At 40.7% G+C, this 24,920-nt stretch overlaps 3 protein-coding genes across 4 annotated transcripts in view; 2 read left to right on the forward strand and 1 right to left on the reverse strand.

The window, feature by feature from the left end:
- The window catches only part of ints13 (integrator complex subunit 13), a 7,212-nt gene extending 3,480 nt beyond the window's left edge, over positions 1-3,732 (reverse strand). The window contains exons 1-8 of one of the 2 annotated variants that reach the window (XM_031865868.1): positions 3,304-3,732; positions 2,768-3,018; positions 2,500-2,574; positions 2,079-2,281; positions 1,754-1,834; positions 1,573-1,663; positions 1,323-1,451; positions 968-991 (exon numbers count right to left, since the gene is read on the reverse strand). In XM_031865868.1, the coding sequence (XP_031721728.1) occupies positions 968-991; positions 1,323-1,451; positions 1,573-1,663; positions 1,754-1,834; positions 2,079-2,281; positions 2,500-2,574; positions 2,768-2,992 (828 nt within the window). In that variant the 5' untranslated portion in view covers positions 2,993-3,018; positions 3,304-3,732. The remainder of the gene's footprint in view (positions 1-967; positions 992-1,322; positions 1,452-1,572; positions 1,664-1,753; positions 1,835-2,078; positions 2,282-2,499; positions 2,575-2,767; positions 3,019-3,303) is intronic. The other variant, XM_031865869.1, reaches the window with a different exon arrangement.
- A 543-nt stretch (positions 3,733-4,275) lies between these two features.
- ano6 (anoctamin 6) lies at positions 4,276-18,530 on the forward strand. Its single transcript, XM_031865773.1, has 20 exons — positions 4,276-4,572; positions 8,277-8,347; positions 8,878-9,006; positions 11,183-11,248; positions 11,327-11,614; positions 11,785-11,898; positions 12,041-12,156; positions 12,376-12,510; positions 12,620-12,725; positions 12,936-12,996; positions 13,241-13,386; positions 13,596-13,673; positions 14,144-14,372; positions 14,457-14,626; positions 14,716-14,813; positions 15,019-15,149; positions 15,560-15,765; positions 15,864-16,060; positions 16,269-16,374; positions 16,465-18,530. The coding sequence occupies exons 1-20, from the start codon at positions 4,479-4,481 to the stop codon at positions 16,651-16,653; spliced, it is 2,730 nt and encodes a 909-aa protein (XP_031721633.1). The 5' UTR covers positions 4,276-4,478; the 3' UTR covers positions 16,654-18,530.
- A 556-nt stretch (positions 18,531-19,086) lies between these two features.
- pwp1 (PWP1 homolog, endonuclein) lies at positions 19,087-24,851 on the forward strand. The gene is made up of 15 exons (XM_031865774.1): positions 19,087-19,273; positions 20,034-20,092; positions 20,243-20,418; positions 20,559-20,644; positions 20,973-21,069; positions 21,271-21,381; positions 21,610-21,740; positions 21,959-22,029; positions 22,176-22,272; positions 22,380-22,441; positions 22,562-22,673; positions 22,879-22,969; positions 23,402-23,523; positions 23,637-23,742; positions 23,926-24,851. The coding sequence occupies exons 1-15, from the start codon at positions 19,208-19,210 to the stop codon at positions 24,021-24,023; spliced, it is 1,485 nt and encodes a 494-aa protein (XP_031721634.1). The 5' UTR covers positions 19,087-19,207; the 3' UTR covers positions 24,024-24,851.
- Positions 24,852-24,920: the final 69 nt, after the last annotated feature.

The raw sequence follows: 24,920 nt of genomic DNA on the forward strand, positions 1-24,920 counted from the left end.
CACACACACACACACACACACACACACACACACACACACACACACACTAGCACTGCTGATTTCATGTTCCAAAGGGTAAATGATAATGACCAAAGTAAAAGAAAAAAAGCTCTCTGGGTGACTTAAGTATGTTTTCTTCTACTCACATCACAGACTAATGTTTAACGCAAATGTCCTTAAATTCACACAATACTGAGCCTGTACTTGTTTGACATAAATCATGGATTCTCAATCTTACAAAAAAACAGCTCTATATGTTTAGGCCCAGGCCCGAAAATGGGGTCTGGCAACCGCTGATCTAAAAATAAGGTTGTTTTTTAATCAATTAAACACAAGCTTTAAATTTGACAACTTTCTACAGATGGAAAAATAGCCGTTTTAGGACAGCTAAAGGTCGGGTTTAAAAAAACAAGTTATCCAGACAGCACAACGGACCACACCAAGACACTAAAGGGGGAATGGGTGGGAACTGATGGAGGGAAACAGAGACCAGGGGATAGTTTAGGCAACTTTTAAGGTGTAAACACCCGACAGACACTGACAGTATTCAACAACTCAGAAGAGGCAACGCTGGTCAAAGATGTTCGGACATTAAAACGGTTGAATTCAACATTCATATTCTGCATTTTATATCAGTCTTTGGCAGGAATCCTAAAGCCAACAAAACATTTTCCAAGAACAATTTGGATTACTTTAAAACAAATGGTTTTTAATATCACTTAATTAAAGAAAAGTTAAGTTTGTAGACTCTCAAACTCTGCACTCCCCGGGTGTCCACATGAGACCAGAGTTGCCTGTCCTTTACTGGAGCCTCACCGTCAAATCTTTCGACCAACTGTCACATCAAAACAAATTCATGACACTGTAAGCCTGTTGCAACAGTAGCGCTCCAAACATACACTGCACACTACGTGGTGTAAACTCTGACCCTTCCTCACTTTGATGTGTGTGTGATAAGAGTACTAACCTGGTCGCAAACATTTAATGTGGGCTAGCAAAACAGAAAATACAGCATGAAACCAGCAGCAGATTCACAGTCAAATCAACATGCAAATGAGATAAACAAAAAGATGAGACTGTAAAGTTTCATGAGTAATTATCGGTGAGGAAGGGCTCACGCGTAAAGATTAAGCAAGCAAAAGAAGTAGTGCGAGAGAAAAATAAAAAAATAAAAACAATCAAGTAAAAAGAGGGAATGGTCTGCATTCTGGACATGACAACATTTGTGTACTAGCAAAAGAAATTAAATATTTAAAGTTGATGTGAGATGTAATTCTGGCGTGGCATGTGCAAGGCCAAACAAAGGGCAAGAAGCCCCTTACCTTCATGGGGATGTTTGTTATGGTGGTGGAGGCCAAGTCAAAGTGCTGCTGGACCAGAATGTTGAGTTTGGTGGAAAGGTGCCGCCCGGCACGGACGCTGTGGACCTCGCTGGTGAGCAGAGGGGAGATCTGAGACAACCGGGGGAGGAAGATTGTAGTGAGAACTAACAGCTGTGACATGATGGCGCGGCGTCAGCATTCAGCGCCATGTTTTTTCACACAAGCTCGTGTCTTCTTTGTCAGCACCCACCTGTTTCTTCGGCCGGTCAGACACCAGCGTGTCCTCCCCCTGTGGGTGGATGTGAACTAGGACCAGGTCACACTGCTGGATGGCCATCAGCCTGAAACGCACAACGATGAGCTGTGAGCCATTTATCACGTGCTCAAAAAAGGGAAGAATCACTACACTCATCACATTAGCTGATACTGACCTGTCTGAGCCCGCTGCCATCTTGTTTTGTTCTAAAATAGTCTCTTGGATGCAGTCTTCCAACATCCGCACGTGAGTATCACTGTGAGATAGACACAGAGAGCACTGCATTAGAATTGTCTTAAATAATATAACGCACATTAAAAGGTTCTTCTATGAATATAAACTATCAGGGTAAGCGACGACCAGAAGATGAGTCCATACATGTACACATACAATACACGTAAAGTACAAAACAGTGACAATACAGAGTTGCTGAGCGGGAAATGAAACGATCAACATGTGGCTGATGGCTAAAGTTGATTTTCCGCCACATCGGTGTTTACCTTTTAGCATTGGTTAGGCAGATAATACGACCCCTGTTGGCAACTCTCTCGGCCGTGTCCATCAGACTGGTGCGCCTCTCGTGCTGCAACTCTGTGATCTTGCATAGCGACTCCACGGCAGCAACCAGGCCGTGCAGGATGCTGCAACACTCGGGGTCCTCGCGCGGGTTAGGCGGCCCGACAGCCGCAAGCGCTGACATGAGCTGCCAGGGAGGAGGAGGAGAAACAGGATAATCAGTCCAGTTCTGATAGAAACATGTGGTCACTGATGTTCATAATAATGTTGCACTTCTCCAAAATACGGCAAACTGGAGCTGTGCTGAAAACACTCTCACTGTAGGACCCACTGTAGGCTAACAGTCATATTATATATCAGGTAGAATTGTTATTCCGTCACTGAGTGTTGTGGGCAGTGGATTACCTCATGAGTGCTCTGGTCTTCCTGCCTCCAGCTATTCAAGATGTGGAACTCGGAATCACTCACAAGGTAATTAATCTGTAAAATAAAGAGAAGTCAGAACGCGTATATTTAATGTTGAAGTAATTGGTGAACTGTAACTAGTAGCTACATTGATTACAATTCTCTAAGATATCTCATTCGTTCGTTTCGTACATATCTTATTTGGAACCAGTGGTGGAGAAACAGCCAACACATTGATTAACACAGATAAAATAAATAAGAAGCTAACCAGTTTGTGCAGTGGATAAACATCGTAGAGGATCCGGCAGTACTCCATGGAGCACTCCACAGCACAGGTCCACAGGGACTTGGACACGGGGGCCAAAGGAATGACCCCTTGAGCTCGACTCTTCGTCAGCACATCACACTCCACCTGCTGACGACTCGACTCGGCCATGTAGGGACAGTGGTCCACCACAAAGACCGTCTTGTGAGACACCGAGAACATCTTCATTTTGCAGAACTCCAGCGTGCCCTGATCTGTAAGGACAACAGTAAAAATACACAAGCATGAGATTCTAATAGAGACACACACACATAAATGTTATTGAGTATGTTGTAAATATGTTATATGAAATCTGTATGACAGCGGCCACATTTAAGTTAGATAAACACAAACATTATAAACATAACACAACTTATTACATCATGCATCTTCCTTTTACCACTACAGAAATAGGAGGCACAGTAATGAAAATACTATTTGACGGTTGCTGAATCTCTACTGACAACTGCGATGTTCATAAATTCTTAGTGTCAACTCACCTGTAGAAACCCTTATCAGGAAATGAAATGAACCGGCTAAAAGCCAAGGGCGCTCGCTTTAGGTGGAGTTTTGACTATTAAACGGAGACCCAATCGGTCTCAGAATACGTTATTTGCCAGTAACTCCAAAACGTCAGCAAGCTAACATGACTACTTGCTAAAGGAGCGTGACACTAACCATCGCGTTAGCCTTTTAGCTAAGCTATCACTAGCTGGAATCATTTGTTAGGTGATTCGCGTTTATTACCACCGAAATACACATTTAACCGTTATGCCATTTGTGCAATACTAAACTGAATGTTTTCTATTTGATGTACCTCCAGGTGACCGTTTACTAAATATGTACACACTTGGAATAACTAGCACAAACAATACGCTTTAAATCGTGTCAAGCTAGCGTCTTGTTATTGGCGGATATATGCCCACTAGTGTTCCGTCACCGTTTTCCTTCCCCTGAAAGACGGGCCGCACTGTTTAAAAGGTTCCTACCCCGCACTCTGTTTTTTTAACTGTTATACAGCAACGGGTTGAAACGTCGTTCTCGCCCCCAGGAAATCATGTTATCATTAGATCATTTCGGGTAGACACCAGTGCGTTTACGATAAAATCTTTGCTTTACAAAACTGAAACTGCATGATGGGTAACGGTTGAATGCCGAAGGAACGCACATGGTACGTGAATGAATCATATGGCATGAATTTAGAGCAGCGTACAAAGCACTGGTTCCTGCTGTTGAGGCTACCTGAATGCCAAACATCTCAAACCATCTCAAAACAAAATACATATTTCTCCACATGCACCTAGATGTCAAGTGTGTTCATGCGTTAAGCAGCACGCTAAACAACAAACTTCAGAGGAATTGAGTGGGCGTAACTTGACTGTCAAATGTGGCTGAAGAACAGCAACACCCTCCTCCTCCTCCTCACCCTCCTCCTCTCCTCCTCTCCTCCTCACCCTCCTCCGACCCCGCCCGTGAGACTTCTTCCATTCTCTCAAGTCGCAACTTGAGCGAAACTTTAGCCGGCTGAATCCATGCTGAGAAATAGATACAGAATGCGTGGAGGACGGGGCTGCGCGTTGAAGCTATTGTAATACACAGTAATCTGTCGGTAAAGCAAAGTTGTTGTTTTTTGTTGTTCTCAGTTTTTTGTGAGCCGGGACCCCCGACAAGGACTATGAGCAATAACGACATCTACGAGATGGACTCCGTGTCTGAGACAGATGAGATGGAGTGTGATGCTGTATTGGGCATGATAGAAGAGCACGTTGGTAAGAGGACAGCTTTGTTTTCTCGCAAGAGATTTATTGTGGGTGTGCGCGCTGTGAGTGTTTACTCGCATGTGATACTTGAAACACATCTAGGTCATGTTCACCTCTGGCCGTGTTAGCTAACCTCCCACTCATTCATCCACTGCTCCAGCCTACTTTATAGTTTGTTGTCGTGTAAACATTGATGCTTTGATTGGTGTATTCCCCCCCCCTACAACTTTTAAAGTTACTCAAAAAGTGGTGTAACGTTAGTCAAGTAGCCGACATTAAGTGCAATGGTCTACTCCTTTGCGCCATTTGTCTGCGTAATGAGTGCTTTTTTACTTTTGGCACATTCTGTTGCTAATCATTCCAGATTTTAAATGCACTTCTACTTATTCTATATCTCTGTTCTGGTTGAGAGGTCTGCTAATAGTACACGGTTCATGATTTCCTTATTGGACATGTACATTATAATTTACCCATTTATGCCATCATGAAACATGAGGTGTTGTCACCTTTACAGGGTAGGTAATGAGTAGAAGGAAATGGTCGAAAGCTTTAAGTCATGCACGCTGCATGTGTAGCAGAACAACTGTGTGGGTGTGGTGCACACATTTTTAAGAAGCACCACTTCTGCCTTACAAACTGATATTAATAACAGATGTTGGGCGATCAAAACCGCCCCCTCCCCCCCCCAAAAAAACAGCTGGAGTCCCTGTTTTTGTCATATATGTCTGGTGTGGCACGTTGGAAGGCTTCAAACTAGAACAGATCGCATTTCGAAACACTCTTTTGTTCCTTGCATGTCTTACATTCCTGACGCTCCAAACTGAAACTGCAACTTAACTTTGGAATAGAGTGAATCTCTGTACAGCTTCCACAGTTGTGGGAAATATTTCTCAATCTATACGCTTCTTTCATGTCCTGTCTTGCCCACAATGACTACCGTCTGGTATTGCATGCATTTGTTTTCTTTTTCTCACACCTGAATGAGAGATAAGTGGTCTTTTGTGTTAACGTAAGTTGTGAGGATGGTGTGACTATGTAGAAGGCCCTGACCATATGGAAGTGTCTAATGCTTTTCACTAAGTGCACTCTATTTAATGGAGCCTATATTCACTTGTTATGAATTATTGCAGCCACGCTTTGTTGCAGCCTGTGATGGAGTGATTGCAGCAGAAGAAACATTAGCAAAAATAAGATTTGTTTTGTTTCAACGTAATAATGTGCAAAAGTAATTCTATGGTGATACAGGAAGTCTGATTATTAACATGTAGCCAGCACATCGGTACAGTAAACATGATGCATTGATGATTACAGATTAGCATGTTAGGGTGAGAGCTATGTCTCTCGACTGCTGGAGGCAAGTTTCAATGAAAATGTATCATCAGTTATCTCATTTCACATGCAAAACATATATAGGCATTAACTGCTAAGACTGAAGGCAGATCTTAGAGCAGATTGTGTTCCTGTGAAAGACACTCGACTTGTACCAGATGTCACGAAATGATCCAGTTTTTGATGCAGAAAGGAATTTCCTGTCATATGTGCGATGGGCACTGATTTTTGGGCTTGACTTAAGTGTTTTAAATGTTAGCCTTTTGGTCAAATAAAATGTGTTTCATGCTGCACAAAATCAAAGTTTGGAAGTTAAAAACAATACTTTTTTTGTTCAAGCCTTTATTATTTTGTGTGTTGTCATGGAGGATGGTCTCTAGAGAGGAAGTGAGCGCTGGGTGTGTGGGTGGGTTGTGGCAAGAAAGCAGATTTTTATTGCAGACAGCTCGTGAGCATTCAACATGCTTTTCAAAAGAATCATATGACTGTAGGGTGCAGAGGTTTCGTAACAGCGTTTCTGTTGGGTTTAATGACTCAGGAGCCCGTGCACATTTCATTTATATTACACACCAAAGTAGTGACTTTAGAACAAAACACTAATCGGGTACAGTGTGACCTCCAGTCTGCAGCAAACAACTAAAAAACATCATGTGATATTACAGTCATGGTACAGCGTACAGGGGAGGATTTAGGCCCACAATACATCAGTGTAAAAAAAAGTGGGGTTAGCCTTTCGTTACTGGTTCAGCATTTCAAAATACTGACGGACTTTAAAGTCTGTTTGAGTTCAGACTGTTAGCCTGGAGGACTTTGTCAAAGGAAAGTCTTGTGATGAACACTAATTCCACTGTGAAGTTTCCCCAAGTGTTACTATGGCCAGTGTTTTGAAAACAACATCTGTCTTCAGTTAGTTTTGTCATCGCGGTCTGCTTCATATGGAAAGATTAGAGGGCCTTCCATGTTGGATGTAATGTCATCTGTTGTAAAAAAAACAAGGCATGTGTAATATAATTATGAGGCATAAAACAATGCATGTAATGTTGGTGGTATTGATGCGGTCAGTGGTGTGAATACTGAGAGCAGATTTCTAAATTAATCTTTGAGTGTATTTTTCTAAATGTGTCGACCGCACTGCAGTAGGTGGTGACCTAGTTCTTCTCTTTTTCCGGGGGAGAAATATAACATTGTGGCGAGTGGGCCATTGTGTGCGAGGCAAGCAGTACAAACAAAATGCAACAATAACAGCGTGAGGTTTGGTGAGGCTTGTATTAGGAGGGTCACTGGTTATAAACCCTCCGACTGGTTTGGAAATCAGTAACAGTCGTCGCTGCTTCAGTGAGCACCGCTGAGGTGGAACATGAATGTCGTCCTGCTCAGAGTTTGTGTGGATGTGAAGTTCTTGTGAGGTCAGCAGCACCTTTACCGGCAAATACAGATAAAACAAGACGGACATGCTAGCAGCTGAGGCTGTCTGATAACAGAATATCAGCTGTTATTCTTTTTACGTCATGTAAACGTACATACGTGACATAAATGTGTCGTATACACGTGCTAAGTTGGACATATTTGCTCTGCTGCAACAAGCACAGCTTCAGCTGAACTGCAGGTTAATGACAGCTGAAGCGGATGTATGACGACGGTAAGTCCGTTCCCCGCATGTGACTCAGAGGAGCGTGACATGCTAATGTACTTCTCAGAAAATAGTAGTGAAGGTAATGAGTTTTTAGTCGTCTTTCTGATTTTTTTTTTTCACTTCGGCTGAGCCTATCGTTCACCTCTAAGAGAGGGATTTAAAAAATGTCAACAAGACACAGTGATGTGTACAAAAAAAATAACTTTTAACAGTGAAAAGTGCAACATCAATGATCTCTAAAATGTTTTTTTTACAATAATATTACAGTACTCACAATACACCTATGAACTTATTGCTGGCTCAGGTGAAGCTGCGTTCACTACTGACAAACAGACCTCAGTTAAGACGAGCCTTTGATAAATAATGCCATAAATCAATCTTTGTTTATTGTGTGTTTTGCCTCTTTATTGGCAAATTAATTACATTCTAAATATGAGTGTAGGGAGGTGGAGAGAATGTAACCATTGAAGATACACAGGATTATTATATCTAAATGATCATGTGTGCGTGTTATTAACAGGATATCAATATTACATTTTTTTAAAACCGTCTTCCTGACACTGTGACACACCTAATATACATTTACAAATATGCAAAATGTAGTGAAATTTGTATTGGTTGCTGCATATCATTTTTACATAATGGTAACAACATGATAATATCAGCCTGCTAATGTAGCGGTCGGACTCAAGTAAATTTGTTTATTTTGACGTCCGTATTCACATGTATGTGTTTGGTCTTATTTTCACAGTTTACCCCCAGGAGTTTTTACCGACGTATCACAGTATTAAAGAAGGCGCAGCAGTCACCAAAGCAGTACTGGTGAGTCAACACCGCGATGTAATGCACCGCAATGTTACAGTAGCAGCAGATCACTCAAATGCACCTGTATTTGTAATGATTCATATGAATATTCTGTTCTTCATCTGTTCTTGAAGCACAATAATTTCACTGGACCACAAGACACCAAATCACAACACAAAACAGACATGAGATGAAATGCATTTACATATGAAACCATGCATGTAGTTGCATATACAATGCATGCATGCAAGAGCTTTGTGTATACCTAGTAATGACACAAGTGTGATTGTGTGGAGAGAAAGAGAGAGAGAGAGAAAGGGCGGGTATCATAATGTTTGTTTACACTTCTCACTCCTCTTGCATGGCCCACATCGCACATTAAATAGGCCGGTCAATGTCAGTATTCAACAATATCTCACGCACATGGACCTCTTCCTCTCCTCACTTTCCGTCTCGTATCAGTGTGCAACATGTACGGCGCTATGGAGGAAGACGAGTATGAGTATGAGTCTATGGACTTACCTGACGGGCGTTCTTATTACTGTCAGGTCGAGTTTAATGACAAACCCGACTCCTTGTTCTTCAACGACGGCGTGAGGAAGATCGACTTCATCCTGGTCCACGGGGATGAGGATAAGGAGGATTTTGACAAGAGGTACACGTTCCAGAGGCACAAGGTATGTCTTTCATTTTTTTTAGATCCTTTTTGAGCCGGATGGTTCAGCACAGTGCATCATCTTAGAACAAAGTAATCTACTCACAAAAAGAGAGCCACTGTAAAATGTGGTATGTTTGGGTATTTTAGTATTTTTAAGCAATTTGTTGCCGCTGTTAGATAGCGTAGAGAAACTTGAACCTGTCAGCATCCCAAATCCTTAGGCAAAGAGTTTTAAAATTAAGATTAAGATTAAGATTTGTCTTAATAAATAACATACTATTTTTGTCAATGTAAGTAGCAGTTTTCTCATAGAACCTAAATGTAAGTCATATTCAGGTGACATGCCTTGTGTGTTTGCACACATGCAAACTCTGTTGTTTGTAAAGGGAGTTTTCATTCGCAGCAGGACTGTGAATTTAAATGAAGTACTCGTATCTATTCAGCACAGGAACTTAAATAACGCTTTAATTATCCAGCAACGGAACAGCTTGGCATACATTGTTCTGAAAGTGCCTTACCACTGAACTTCTCCTTCATTCAACACGCATTGTGACTCAGTTGTTCAGTGGGTAGAATCCCTGAGGGAAGTTGAGCGTTACTCCTTCACTTAAATCCCCAAAAACGTACTGAAAAAACAAAACAAAAAAACCCAGATCAGTCTGGTTATAAGTCTCCTTAACTGAACTTGAACTTCATACATTGGTATAATTTTGGTCCATAAACCTTCACAAACAAATGAGTAAATTCAACTGGGGCACAATTGAATAGAGTAAATCTGAAAGCAAACAAAATGTTGGTTCAACATGCTGCCTACTTTTTACACAACACAAACCTAGATGTGCAGCGATCGCAGTGCACCAATGAAGAACACTGAGACATGGTTACGTGCCCAGGTGTGTTGTTTGTTGCTACCAGTGTCTTTCACAATAGATGTACAGTGTGATGGATGTGTCTTGTAATGCTTGTAGATCCACAGACCTCAGAGATGTTACCTGCAGTGTTGCAACCGTATCCCCCAAGTGGTTTTGAAATGGAGACTGTGTCCTACGGAGGCTAAAAATCATAAATAAAATAATTTTAAAAACGGACAAAACGTTAGGTATTTAATGTTTGGTATGTTGTTTTTCTGAAGCAGTGAATGGATGTAATGGGTGTAAGCAGTTCCTTGAGAAATGGCCGGCTGGTAGAGCTCATGAGCGTCTTCACCACAGATTCAATTGGACTGAGGCAATCCCTCATTCGTAATCATCCCAAAGCAAACAAAAGCCAAAAAGTGATATGGAGAGCAGCAGTCTCTACCAGGCACTCCCTTTACTTTGTTTTTCCAGAGCCTAACCTGGGTCAAACACAAGTTGCTAAACCTTCTGCGTTCACTTTAACTACTGGAAAAGGGTGTGGCTCAGTTCAGATAGTGTTAGCTAAATCGCTATCTTAAAATAATTCTTTCAATATTTTACTATGGTTGTCTAAGTGTTCATGCACATCATGTGGGGAATGTATTCCCCGTGTGTCATGAAAACATCCACCCTGAAAGCAGCGAAGGTATTTGACGTTTGCTTTGTCTCTCGGAGGTATTCCTTACAATTGACATCAAGCGGAAATGTGTCGAGGTGTTACATGAAGGTTGATCCCAACTCATCAAATAACAAAAAAGTTGGAACAATTAATTCTACCGTTCTGTATTATTTGTTTTGTACTTTTTCATACTAATTCATGCCTTTTCATGCGTCTTTGGTTTTGGGGAAAGCTGTGTAGCAGTTCAAAGATTGTGTCCGTGATTCAGTTCCCTGTAACGTTTGATGACATGCCACCAACAAGAACCTGTTCTGACTTGCTTTGCAGTGCCGCCGTTCATTGCTTGTATGTGCAGCGGAAACATCTTAGGGAAATGTCATGTGTCCAAATAAATGAGCTCAATTATAAACCTATATAAACAAATAACGGCAAATTGAATCGCATGAAGGTTGAACGTGTCGGCACATTATTTAGCTAAGATATTACCACAGTATAAATAAAGCCATTTAATTTTGTGTATATAGATAATCCCTCGTGAAAGTCCTTTGATAAATGCTCACAGTATTTACACTGCCGGCTTGGCACATAAGTCACCCAGTACATAAACTGAATCATAATTGCCAAAGAGGAGGAGGGAGCATTAATTCAGGAAGCTTTTTTTTGTGTGTTTTTCACTGTAGAATCGGCGGGAGTACTTCGAGGCCTCCCTAATGAAGATGGGAATGGAGCTGGAGGCGACAAAATCTGTAAGTAGATTACACTTTTCAGAAGGTTTATCTGACTGCAATCCAATACTTAACGCACTGCTTATTTGCCCTTTGCAGGTAATAGATGACAAACTGCTGTTTGTGAAAGTCCACATGCCGTGGGACATGCTGTGCACCTACGCCGAGGTCCTGCACATCAAGCTTCCCATCCAGCCCAACGAGCTGTCCTCGCACCCCTCCCCGTGGCGCTTTTTCTCCTGCATCACCAAGCACTTCTACCCCAACGAAGACCTGATCACCGAGGACGCGGAGTTCTTCACCGCCCCCTTTGACAAGGACCGCCTGGAGTACTTCCACGTGACGGACAAAGACGTCTTCTTCACCGCGTCCATGAGGAGCAGGATGGCAAGTGGCCTCATGTTGTGGCAGTCAGTTTCAGGCTGCCTGCAACTTCCTTTCATATTTCAGTTTTATTTTGAAGGACGGTGTTTGGCGGTTGTAACCATCCTATTATACGTTTGATGAGTGTGTAAACAGATTGGTAGCTTAAAGACGAAAACCTCTTCTTCTTCCAGGCATATTACATCCTGAGTCGTGCCCCCTTTGAAGTACAAGGGAACATTAAGAAGTTTGGCATCACCAAACTGCTGGATGGAGGAGTGTACAAAGCTGCCTATCCCCTCCATGACGTAAGTTACATGTTACAGTCATGTAGGTATGGTTTAGGCCTTTTTCAGTTTGTAACATCCATATTTAGCATGGCGTAATGCAATTAATGAACTAAGAATTTACTCAAAATTCCCTTTGTTTGTATCGTTTTTATTATTTCAGTGCAAGTTCAATACCAAGTCCGAAGAGGAGAGCTGCCCCAACGAGAGATTTCTGCTCTACAAAGAATGGGCTCATCCCAAAAGCTTCTACAAGATGCAACCACTGAACCACATTAGGTAAACACAAGCCTTACTTACTGACTCTCTGATGATGTTTCAGTTCAGCTAAAACTGAAACGCCTTTGTACTGTCCATAAACAGTTTTGGACTGCAGTTGTATTCGCTGTGTGACAAGCAGGAACAAATACAATCGTTTTGATGTCTTTGTCCTTGCAGAGCCTTTTGTGAACAGTAGAGCCACAGTAGATTAACACTCTTTATTATTTTTTTCCACAGGAAGTATTATGGGGAGAAGATCGGCATTTACTTTGCCTGGTTGGGTTTCTACACAATGATGCTGGCTGTGGCTGCTGTTGTGGGACTGGGTTGTTTCATTTATGGATACAGGACCCAAGAAACCAGCACCTGGAGGTACGTTTCCTTGTAGATTTTGAATGATGAACTTGTAATTTGATGACGTAGGATATTTTGGAGATTTCCCAGTCTGATCATCTCTGTTCTCATGTTTCAATTACCGCAGCATGGAGGTGTGCAACCCTGACATTGGAGGGAATATTGTGATGTGTCCGCAGTGTGACAGAGAATGCAAATACTGGAGGTTGAACAGCACCTGTGAAGCTTCCAAAGTGAGTTTGACTTTATGTGTTTCTACAAAGCTTTTGTCCTCCCGCTAATGTCGCTCAATATGCAAAAAAAAAAGAACTGACTTTTGCATATTGTAATGCATGCTGCTATTTCCACACAACTGTTATGTCTGGAACTGATTTGCATGTCAGCAGGACAGAACTGTCACAATTTTGATATCCACGTTTGTCTTTTTTTCCATTTTCTTTTAGAAACTTTGCATATTTGATAACTTTGGAACCTTGGTGTTTGCAGTTTTCATGTCCATCTGGGGTAAGTTGTATACAATGTCAAAAACATACCAGGTAATGACTTCGTTCATGTTCACAGTTCCCATAGAGCGTGTGCAAGCATGCTAATATCACTTACAGAAGCTGTGTTTATAACTGACCATTTTAAATGTTTATTTTGTGCTCATCTTTGGCATTGTTAAAGGCAAAACAGACCCAAGAAGACACTGACAATACTCTCGCCCTTCCTGTTGTTTTTTCTGCTCCTGTTCATTTCCTAACTGTAGTCACTTTGTTCCTGGAGTTTTGGAAGCGTTACCAGGCGGAGCTGGAGTACACGTGGGACACTGTGGAGTTTCTGGAGCAGGAAGAGCAACCTCGCCCAGAATATGAAGCAAAGTGCACCTATGAGAGGAAGAACCCTATCACAGGGGTAAAAATCACATGCACATTTTATTCTATTCTATTTGCAGCTAATAACGTAGAACTACACCAGCCAAGATAAAAATAAAGATGGATTCAAACAAGTTTTGTTCAAAAAAGTATAAACTATTTGAAAATGCTATGTTGTCAGGATGAGTTTTAAGTATTGCCATGTTGTTTTTAAAGCCCAGTATATGACTGTGTTTGTGTGTGATTTAGGTAAAAGAAAAGGTGCCCTATACAGCCTTTGGACGATGTGTTCGGGTGTCGATAGGAATTTGGACAGTCTTATTTTGGGTAATGTAAATAAATGTCATTTTTATTTCAATGTCATCATTTTTTTCTTGGTAACACTGTATTTTTCCTGTCAGCAATTCACTATCAAGCTCCTAAGAAGAATATGTTATTTGGTACTAATAATTGGGAAAATACTATATTTTTTTAAAGAATGGTACATTTAAACCCATGTAAATATTAATACATTACTCATTTATCATTGGAATATATACTCTATATTGTTTTTGCATGTAGCTAACGTGGTGTGCATTGAATTCTTATTTATTGGAAGTATACTACTTGAACATGACCTCTACTTTACCTACAATTAGTACCAAATTCATAGTTCTTTCCAGTAAACTTCTATAAAATACAATAATTAGGACGTGCTTCTGAAATGACGGACCCATCGAATAAAGCTTTTCCCCATTTTTTCAATTTCAGAACAAACACAATATTCATGAATCTTTCAACTCTATTTTGTCCTTTAGATTCTGTTGATCCTGGCGTCCATTGTGGCCATCATTGTTTACCGACTGGCTGCCTTTTTTGCCTTCTCGGCTGAACTCAGATCTCAGGACCTGAAGGAGCTGGAGCCCTTAAAGGAGTATGTGACGCCTCAGATGGCCACTTCTGTCACAGCCTCCCTCATCAGCTTTGTTGTCATTATGATCCTCAACATTCTCTATGAGCGGGTCGCCATCTGGATCACAGACTTTGGTGAGTTTGAATTATACTTTTCCCCAGTATTGACTTGCATGTGGTTTAATCCGAAAATCCTTTTCTTGTCTGACACAACAACAGAGCTGCCACGGACCAAGACGGACTACGAGAACAGCTTGACCCTGAAGATGTTTCTCTTCCAGTTCATCAACTATTACTCCTCCTGTTTCTATATCGCCTTCGCCAAAGGGAAAGTGGTTGGCTATCCTGGAAATCCTGTTTACCTCTTGGGAAAATACCGGAACGAGGAGGTGCAGTTTGTCCGTCCAGCTGTTTGTTACATGTCTAACGTATTCCCGTGTTGCTCCTGACTCACGCTGTGTGTCTTGCTGTCCTGCAGTGTGATCCAGGTGGTTGTCTGATTGAGTTGACGACTCAGCTTTCCATCATCATGGGCGGGAAAGCCATCTGGAACAACATCCAAGAGGTCTTGCTACCGTAAGAAGTCAGAATCTAAAAACAATTTTACGTTAAATATAAAAACGATAGTAATACAATTAAGCAACACAGTGTTGGCTTATAGAAGCAGGTGAACATCAGTGAACTTGCTGCTTACAAAGAAGGCTAATAGCTAATCATACACCAGCTTTCCATCGTCATACTGAGCTACTGTTACTATATGATCTCTTTCACCCCTCCATAGGTGGGTGAAAAATATGATCTTCCGCTACCGCACTCGTGGGCCTTCAGAGAAGGTGATTCCTCGCTGGGAGCAGGACTACCAGCTGCAGCCCTTCGCAAAACTAGGACTGTTCCATGAATATTTGGAGATGGGTAAGTCCCCGTCTGCCACATTTAAAGCTGCACCTGGAGCCGGTTGCACAAGCTGTTAAGTTCAGACTTATTAGACTTCTGTATCTCTATATTATAAAACAGGTTGCGCCACACAAGCCAAGTCCTTCATACAGTCGTGGTTAGCTCTTACTAAATGTTGTAGTGACATTTCATTGAAATATTCAATGATGATGTTCAAAGAAATATTTTGAGTTGGACAAGAAGACCACCACTCTCACGGCGTGTCCCGTGTCTTAAGCTTTAATAGTGCAAGCCAATTCAGTAAACTGGTTTGAAACCAGTTAGTAAATAACCAAGAGATACTGAGGGAAATTTACACACAAGTAGTCAATATACAAATACCTGCTGCAACTGAATTGTCTTGACGGTGCCCGTCTCGTCTCTTTCAGTCATCCAGTTTGGCTTTGTGACCCTGTTCGTTGTCTCCTTCCCTCTGGCGCCGCTCCTGGCTCTGGTCAACAACCTGTTTGAGATTCGGGTTGACGCTTGGAAAATCACCACTCAGTTTCGCCGCATCGTGCCAGAGAAGGCGCAGGATATAGGGGCCTGGCAGCCCATTCTTTATAGCGTCGCTATATTGGCTGTCGCAACAAATGTGAGAACACTGTTTACGCAGAGTTATTGGCGACGATAGCGTTGACGATCACTTTTCTGCTTTCGCTACATTTACCTGGCGTCCTGGTGTCTCAACAGGCCATGATCATCGCTTTTACATCCGACATGATTCCACGGTTGGTCTACTACTGGTCGTTCTCTGTGTACCCATATGGAGATCACTATAACAACACCATGCAGGGCTACATCAACAGCTCGCTGTCTATATTCAACATCAGCGACTTCTCCAACGTCAGCAAGCCCCTGAACACACCTGACAACATCACCACCTGCAGGTACAAAGATTGGCCATCTGTGTGTGCTGAATTAAAATGTCCCTTGTTTGAATATCAAGAGAAGGCCAGTTTCCATATTACCTGTCATCCATTTCAAAATGTTTGCCTACACAAGACTAATAAAATAGGATGGCAAGCTCAATAGACTACTGGTGTCAGAAGCAGCTTTGTGGCAAATCGTGTTTGAGTATGAAATTTCCTCCTTTAGGTATCGAGATTTTCGGTATTCTCCTGGGCACCCGAGGCAGTATGAGTACACTATCTACTACTGGCATGTGATCGCTGCCAAAATGGCTTTTATAATCGTTGTAGAGGTGAGTGTGAACATAACAAGAAATCTTTCTGACACTAAAAAAAATCTTTCATTATCAAAACGTATTAATGTCTTCTTCTACTCCTCACAGCACATCGTTTACTTCACGAAGTTCATCCTGTCCTACGTGATCCCAGATGTCTCATACGCTGTCAGAGAACAGATCAAACGAGAGAAGTACTTGACCCAGGTTGTCCTCCATGAGACCAACCTCAAGCTGGTGACCAAACGTCTGAAACCAGTCGACGACCGGACTGCCAAGTACTCGAAGGAGATGTAACTTGGTTTCTCAGAGTAAACTGTATGGAAGAAGACACCAGACCATACTGTATATACATGACTACCCAGTTTTTTGTAGCACTCACCCATATCTCTTCAAATACTGACCAACATCTCGTGGTCCAGGAACAAAATTAAGACCTGGAACAAGGTATGGACTTTGAGGGACTGTTGGACAGAGAAAGGAGAAACCACTTGTATAGTCTTCACCCTTGTCTACTGTCCTCACACTCTGGACTCCCGTCAGGTGAAAGCGTGCAAAGGGAGAAAGAACAGTGCATCTAGCCTCATTCACCTCTCAGAGTGTCTTTTTCTTTTTACTTTCCTCTCATACTGACCAATATAACAGACAGGTTGACGTATTGCAGCTGGCAGTGCCACTGCACAAACTAAGTGTAGGACAATCAAGTAACATGGCAGTGTTTTGCACTACCTTATCAATTAAGAATGGAGTTCAATTTGTTCAAATCTGAAGCCAGTATTGAATTTTAATCTTATTAGATTTAGCTTTTAACAATTTAAAACAACATAACGGAATATCCTAAACACAAAGAACTCAGATAGGATGACACACATTAAGCTAAATGACTTGCTGGATGTTACAGCAATGAGAAACCGATGTCAAATCAGTGCCTCACATTTTGAAGCTTAATAATTAACACCAACTATTTGGTGGACGAAGCAAAAAATACAACCAAACAAAACAATCGTAGCTTAGCTCTTCCAGGGCTTTCAGCAGTATCACATGGTCTTCATTGGCAGCTGTAAATTTGCCAATGAAGATGTTTCGTCCATAGGACTTCTCATCCATGTTGGCCTAAAATGAAAGATTATATTATGGTTGAAAGCTCTGGAAAAAAGCTAGTAAGAAGACCTTGAGTTTTTTTCTTCTAGTTTAATGACTATATTGAATTTTAACTCAGCACAGCAGCACGCCACTCCGTCACACCGTTTTTAGTTTAATACTGTCATGAAATATCAGTATTATTGTTTACAAAAAATGCACCACTTTTGAATGCAATGTTGAGGATTGATGTAGATTTTTTTTTTTTTAATTTATTTTTTTTTTACACTTCCATTTCTGTTTCTCAAACTACAGAGCTGAGGTGATCTGTCGAACAACTCGCAACGTTACACAGGTGTTGAGATACCTCGAGTTAGAATAAACATGGACTAACTGACCTAAAGCCACATATACTGACTAAATGCGCCTTGAATACTTTTATCTCTGTAAGCCTTTCAAATGGTTTAAACGTTGTTATGATGTTTGGAGGGGATTCAATTACAGTTACAATTCAGAAAGTCAATTTATTAGACAATTCCAAAGTGATGCCATATAAAGGTTTGATGTATTCAAGTTTACAAACCACAAGAATAATTTAAAACTAAACGCTGTTTCGGTATTACACCAAAATGCGATTCAGTTTAACCAATATTTTAAATTAAATGAATTAATTGCAGCCCTGTGAAGTGGTTCAGTTGACTATGGAAGTATAGTCTGTCTCCTTCTCTATTCATGTACTCTCATCTACTGTACTGTTTTGCACTTTTTACTTACAGAGTTCCACTCCTGTGCCATGACCACTGCAATGCACAACATGTTGAGCTGCAAGTTATATCCTGTGATATAGGCAGTACAGTAATTCAGTCTTCTCCTGTGTCATTGCTGAAATCTTAGATCAACACCTCTGCTGCATTATTTCCTCGCCTTGTGATTTAAACTATGGTACTATCTCCAACATGTATGCAAACTATCATATACCAGCAATATCTGATGATGTGTATCCGTCTTGTCTTTTTGTTTGATCTTGTCAGTGCCATGAAATGTGTATTAATTCTTACTATGAAGACTCCAAGGATTAAAAAGACTTTCCACCATTGTATGTTTTATTTATTTATCTGACCTCTCTACCTTTCACCTGGGATGTATTTAGAAGTGTGCTCTGTTGCACCTGAAATAAAAACACATCAGTCATGTAACAGTGTATTGACAATTGCCTGTAGTACTATTCCTACATCATTGCAGCAAGATGAAAAATTAAAATAAAAAACAGCCTCTGCATGAAACTACATGATGTCATGCTGATACCATCTTCATTGCTTACCAGATGCATTGTGCAAGTATGCAAAATAAGCCTTGACCTGGTTGGTACAAATGCCAGAAACTATATAAACAAAACACAACAATTTCTGAACAGAAACTGCAGAATCTTTGGCAAATGTCTCATGCTGAAGCTGCTTGGAGTTGTATTTTACAGGTTCTTGCTACAGGTATTAAAACACTTTACAATATTTAAAAAATATCTATCAGCAAAGCAGCACTGTATGTTTTAAGACATAGCAGCTCAGTGGGTGGCTTTACCGCTCTACATTTTTGATCAGGCATATTTTCCAACGCTCTATTAACGTCATCTAGAAGCGACACAGGCCCCATTTTAACTCACATGTACGCTCATTTCACTGTTTGCTGTGCCTGAGGTGAAACAATTTTGACAACCGATACATGTGTGCGCATTGTATTGTATTTGATCGATAAACGACACGGTTTCTCCGAGATGAGTGCCCAGATTACTTGTGTCGGATGGGTGGGGAGAGGCGTTGCAAAGGGAACCCCAGACAAAGTAAGTTCATGTTCAGCTAGCTAATGCTAACAGACAGGCGGCTAATTTGTCAACATGGCAGGAGATACACTATATGCTACCATACTAATTTAAATGACCAATACCCTAAGCCCTTTGGCTGTAATTTATATTTCTAGGTGGCTTTAAAGGTAATGTCTCCCTCGACAATTTTTTACATTATAATATAATTGAAATTACCCTCATTTCATCAATGCTACAAGTGGTTAAATTGCCACAAGTGACAAGGGAAATGTTACACTCTGCGTTGTAGAATAATTACAAACGTGTATTAACTATGTAACAGGTTATAAGTTAGTAATCGAGCAACTGAACCGATGTTGACGCAGGAACGTATTTTAAAATGCACTTAAGGCTGTGGAAAAGTAATGAAATGACCTAACGTTAGCCCAAGTTACTGTATTTATACACTTTAACTAGGAGGCCTTTAGGTCCTTGTGGAAATCTTAATTTGTGCTGCATTAAAACCAAGTCAACAAATTAATTATAATAACAGGTACTAGCAGCGGCAACAAGGTGCTTATTAGATCAAAGCCTTTCCAAAAATATAATAAAAAGTCATATAATTTTTTTGTTCAATTTATCTAACAGTAGTAACTTTTGTTTATTTGTACTTACACTGTTTGTTTAAGAATTCAACCCAAAATGTTATCAAAAGATCTATCCGTTCTTGCATCTGATAACAGCTTGAGACACATGAGCGTATCTACTTGTTTAAGCCATGTTTTTTATTCCATTTCAGGTTGAGTTAAGCCAAGAGGAGCTACAGCGCATCATCACTGATGCAAAAGAGGAACTGGGGTATGTTGGAATAAAACGCACATTACTGCAGTGATCTATTGTCCAAATGTGAAAAGCATTACCTGTCATCGAGTGCTGAATAGAATGAATGTTACAGCTGGTGTCATGTTTTTTTGTTTGTTTTGAATTTTATCTACTCTCCTAAATCAGTCACCTAGCAGCCGAGGAGGATGAAGACGATGATGAAGGTATAGCCTGTGAGGAGAATCCTGATGGTAATACAGCGGACGTAGCTGGAGATCCAAAGGGTGACGATGAAGATGGAAAGGAGGAAGAAGACGAGCTGGCAGAGTACGGCCTGGATAGATATGATGAAGAGGATGCAGGTGAGTGGGGAGGTGTTCATGTACAGTGTGTGTGTGTACAGAAAAACTAATTGCTGCTCATTCTGTCCACTTCGCTTGTGTCTATTTAAAGATATCGAGAGTCTGACTGTATATCTGCTGTTCGTTTGTCTTAAATTTAGCGACCGCTAGTCTCGGCGACAGTCTGGCTGGCCTTACAGTGTTCAGCTGTAATGAGGAGGATCCTTACATCACCCTCAAAGACACAGTAAGTGCACTCAATGATCGCATCAATGCAGATTCAGTATAGTCCCACTTCAAGTAGCACCTAAAGCTTAATTTCAACCATGAACAATTTAAGTAGAAATTTGTATTTCAGTGCAAAAATGTCATTAAACCTATGAAAACGCCTTCAAATTGTGTCTCTGATGCTTTAGCTCTGATATTAAGGAGGTATTGGGCAAGAATAATTTTGAAAAATTTTACAAAAACAACAAAAATCTACTTCTTGCTGTGAACTTAAGTGGAGACAATTTTGATACCCATTGTATCTTGTCAAAGCCAAACTGCTCAGCTGTCTTTGTTCTTCCCTCAAGGACCAATATGAGCGAGAAGACTTCCAAATCAAGCCTGGTGACAATCTCATCCTTACAGGCAGGGCAGAGAAGGACTGCTGCAATTTGGAGATCCATGGTAAATATCTTCATAAGTGACATGATGAGATGACAGCAGGTTTTCTGAAGACACAGAGAAATGTCTTCTTTTGTTTGGATGCTGTTGTTCTAGCTTAGAATATAAGCTAGATGCGTGTAAATGTAAAAAGAAATGATCAATATTTGTTGTAAACCTTTTCTTCTCAAGTCTATACTAAACACTTGATCTCTTGCTTTCCAGTTTATAACTCCGAGGAGGACTCTCTGTATGTTCATCATGATATTCTGCTACCAGCTTACCCACTGTGTGTGCAGTGGCTAAACTTTGACCCCAGTCCTGGAGAAAAACCCGGTAAGAAAAATTCAGCTTTGCTCTCACGAACCTTTACAAAAATCCTGTTCCTCTCTAAACCAAGGCTCAGTTTGTATTTACATCTACATAACAGTAATGGATTTCAACAGAACTAGTTCTCAGCATCATATTTAATGTTAAGCTAACCTAAAACTAAAAGGAATTGTATGTGTTTAATGTGCATGTGCCACTGTACTTCTCTTACCATGTTCTGTGTCCTTATTACAGGAAACTATGCTGCAGTGGGAAACATGACTCCTAAGATCGATGTGTGGGACCTGGATGTGGTGGACTGTTTGGAGCCAGTCTTTTCTTTAGGGAGTAAACAGCCATCCAAGAAGAAGAAAAAGAGCAAGAAGGTACAAACCTGTTCATATACTGTCTTAAACAAGCATCTGTATGATGAGAATGGGGTCACATTGTAATGATTTTCATGCCTTTTTTAGGATGTGAGAATTATTTTTTTTTTTAATGTTTGACACCATTGATAGTCGACTTGCTTGTCTTGCCTTCCTGCATTATTTCCTGCTTTGTTATATATCATTAACACAATGCTGTGTGTTCTCGTTGACGCCAGGGGGCAGCGGCAGAGCCTGTCGAGGGGCACACGGACGCAGTGCTGGATTTATCCTGGAACAGACTGATCAGGTCAGGATATATATGTTTTTATAGCACTGGAAAAAGGATAATCCTAAAATGCACCAGATAGCCGTCAGATGTGCAGAGTTATACAGATGTATTTCCTTCTTGTGTTTATGTACCATGATTGTGTATGTGTACACTCTCGTCCTTAGAAACGTGTTGGCCAGTGGATCAGCAGATGACACGGTTATCTTGTGGGATCTTACTCAAGGCAAACCAGCCACAACTCTGCACAGGCACACTGACAAGGTGAGTAATGAGAAAAATAATGATGCTGGATGTAATTTAAAGTGTGTTGTTGATTATAATTTGCAGGCTTCAGCTTCTGGGATTTTTTTTTTTTTTTAATCTTTCAGGTTCAGACGTTATCATTCCACCCATTCGAAGCACAGACTCTGATATCAGGATCATATGACAAGTAAGTGTAATCTCTGATTGACATTAGTTTATAGGATGGGGTGAAAGGAAATGCACAGATTTTGTTAACAAAGATTTACATTCACAATGAGTTTGATACACACATTTTTTTTCTTTTCAGGACAGCTGTCCTGTATGACTGCCGCAGTCCAGACAACAGTAACCGGACCTGGAGGTTTAGTGGTCAAGTGGAGCGGCTGACCTGGGACCACTTTTCACCGTGGAACTTCCTGGTAGATGCTCAAATTCTTCTGCTCTATTTTAACGGAAATATTCCAACCACTTTCCTTTTTTAAACTTAAACGGTTGTAAATATTCATTACGAATACGCCTGCTGTGTATGCTTTATGGTCATTGTGCAATAAACCTTGTTTATCCCGCTTGTTCTATTTCTATCACAAGCTCAGTGGTTAACTTGAGTTTGTGTTTGCGTTTCAGGCCAGCACAGAGGATGGATTCATCTACTGCCTGGACGCACGCTCGGATAAACCGGTTTTCACACTGAGGGCTCACGACGAAGAAGTGTCAGGTAGGAAGTGGAAGTAGAAAGGCTCTAGCGGTGCGGTCTAGCCATCATTCAAACAGCACAAATGATTCGGCACTTGTTGTTCTGCAGTGTGTGGTGAGACAGTTGGTCATGAGTCATTTAGGAAGGATGAAATTATGGTTCAGTATTGTTGGTACTTACCAGAGTAATTGGGGAAATTGGTGGCGGCTATGTTTTCAGTCAGTCTTTGAAAACATTTGGATGAGCCCGGTGAGTAACAGCCAATCCAGCCAGCAGGGACCCTTCCTCTTACATGTTTTCCACCATTTAATTTCCTTCTGTAAACAACGTTGATGGACAACTAAGCGGATCCTTCCCCATGCTTTGGTTCTAGGTTTGCTTCATGGAGGAATTCAATTCTTACAAAGGCACATTGACTGTACAATGAAAAATCTAATCTAAACAATTCTGCAGGTTTGAACCTCAGCAGCCAGATCAAAGGATGCCTGGTCACCTCATCAGCTGACAGACACGTTAAGATTTGGGACATTTTGGGCAATAAGCCCAACCTGGTGCACTCGCGAGACATGAAAATGGTAAGAACTTACATATGCAGCATGTACATCTCAGATTCTTCCACCCCAATCCATCTGTAGAAGTATTTTGCAACGTCAAAGTTATAACAATTTACTCCCCGACCTGTTGACAGGGTGTACTCTTCTGTGCGTCATGTTGCCCTGATCTGCCCTTCGTCTATGCCTTCGGGGGACAGAGGGAAGGCTTGCGGGTTTGGGATATAAGTGATGTTGCTGCAGGTATAGTTTCTTTCCTTTTTCTTTACATCACACACGTAAACATCGCAAAAGGAATGCTGTTCATTGAAATCATATTAAAAAGTTAAATAAGGGTCTTTACACAGTTCAGCACTGACCTTTTATTTATGGAGTCAATAGTTAAATTGCTAATGCTCACATGTTATTGTGATGTTTCCCTTTTAGTGGCTGAGGTGTTTGGCAGCCGGGAACGCTTGGTGCCGAACACGGGCTCACAGGTATCCAGTACTGCAGCCACAGCAGAGATGGAGGTTTCCGAGTGACGCGTCATCAACCTGTAAACATGAATAAACTCTTGTTGCTGTGTTCCTTCATAGTACAGTAGTTCATGCAAAAAGGATTTAAATGAATGAAGCTGCATTTCCTGAAGGATTTGAAAGGTTGGCCTGAATGAAAACTGGTCCGAACATACTTGGAAAAACTTGTTCAGCTTGTCTCTCTGAAGTTGGGTTAAAAAAAGAAGAGACATATCTTTCTTGTATTCATATTAGTGAATATTACAAAGAATCTATTTGGGCTTTTTATTTGGAAGCAGTGATTCAAATATTTGAATTGTTCAGAGATTGTTTTCAGTTTCTTTATACATTTACAAATGTAATATGCTACTAAAACTATTTTCACATTAACATTGCATCCTGGTATAATGAAATATGAATGAAAAGAAGCCTGTGTTCTTACATTTGGCCAACGTGTTAAAAAAATAATGTCTATTCAGTAAATAAATACAGTTCATAAAATGTATAAACCTTTTGTTCTTTGGAATCTGTGACCCTCGGATGGTTTTCACCGTCGTAGTGGATGATGCAAAGTGACATAATATTTTTGTCTAAAATGGACCAAACTTGAGGTCAAATTGATAAAGTTTCAATTGAGTATGTCATTCCCAACATTGCCATCTGAAGCTATGTAGAAGATTGGCCTTTGGAGAGAGTGTTAAAATGTGTTACATTTACACTCGGAAACCATTTCAGAGGACACATGCCTGCCATAGTATACATGTAACGTCACTAAAAACATTATTTAGCCCTGACAAGTAAAGAGTGGACAAAACTCTTAAATGTGTTTCATATAAATAAAGTTTAAAAATAACAGACACAAGAAGTGAATCGTTTGTTCAAGCGTATAGTGCACGTATCAGTTATTTATTTATATATATATAT

The sequence above is a fragment of the Anarrhichthys ocellatus genome, unplaced genomic scaffold, assembly GCF_004355925.1.
Source record: "Anarrhichthys ocellatus isolate YVR2014 unplaced genomic scaffold, GSC_Weel_1.0 scaffold33, whole genome shotgun sequence".
NCBI lineage: Eukaryota > Metazoa > Chordata > Actinopteri > Perciformes > Anarhichadidae > Anarrhichthys > Anarrhichthys ocellatus.

Coding starts and splice junctions, on each gene's coding strand:
- ano6 (XM_031865773.1), top strand. CDS start 4,479: ATGAGCAATAACGACATCTACGAGATGGACTCCGTGTCTGAGACAGAT. Junction 11,615..11,784: donor CGTCCATGAGGAGCAGGATG/GCAAGTGGCCTC, acceptor TTCTTCTTCCAG/GCATATTACATCCTGAGTCG. Junction 16,061..16,268: donor GACAACATCACCACCTGCAG/GTACAAAGATTG, acceptor TTCCTCCTTTAG/GTATCGAGATTTTCGGTATT.
- pwp1 (XM_031865774.1), top strand. CDS start 19,208: ATGAGTGCCCAGATTACTTGTGTCGGATGGGTGGGGAGAGGCGTTGCA. Junction 20,419..20,558: donor ATATGATGAAGAGGATGCAG/GTGAGTGGGGAG, acceptor TCTTAAATTTAG/CGACCGCTAGTCTCGGCGAC. Junction 22,030..22,175: donor TCCTGGAACAGACTGATCAG/GTCAGGATATAT, acceptor TCTCGTCCTTAG/AAACGTGTTGGCCAGTGGAT.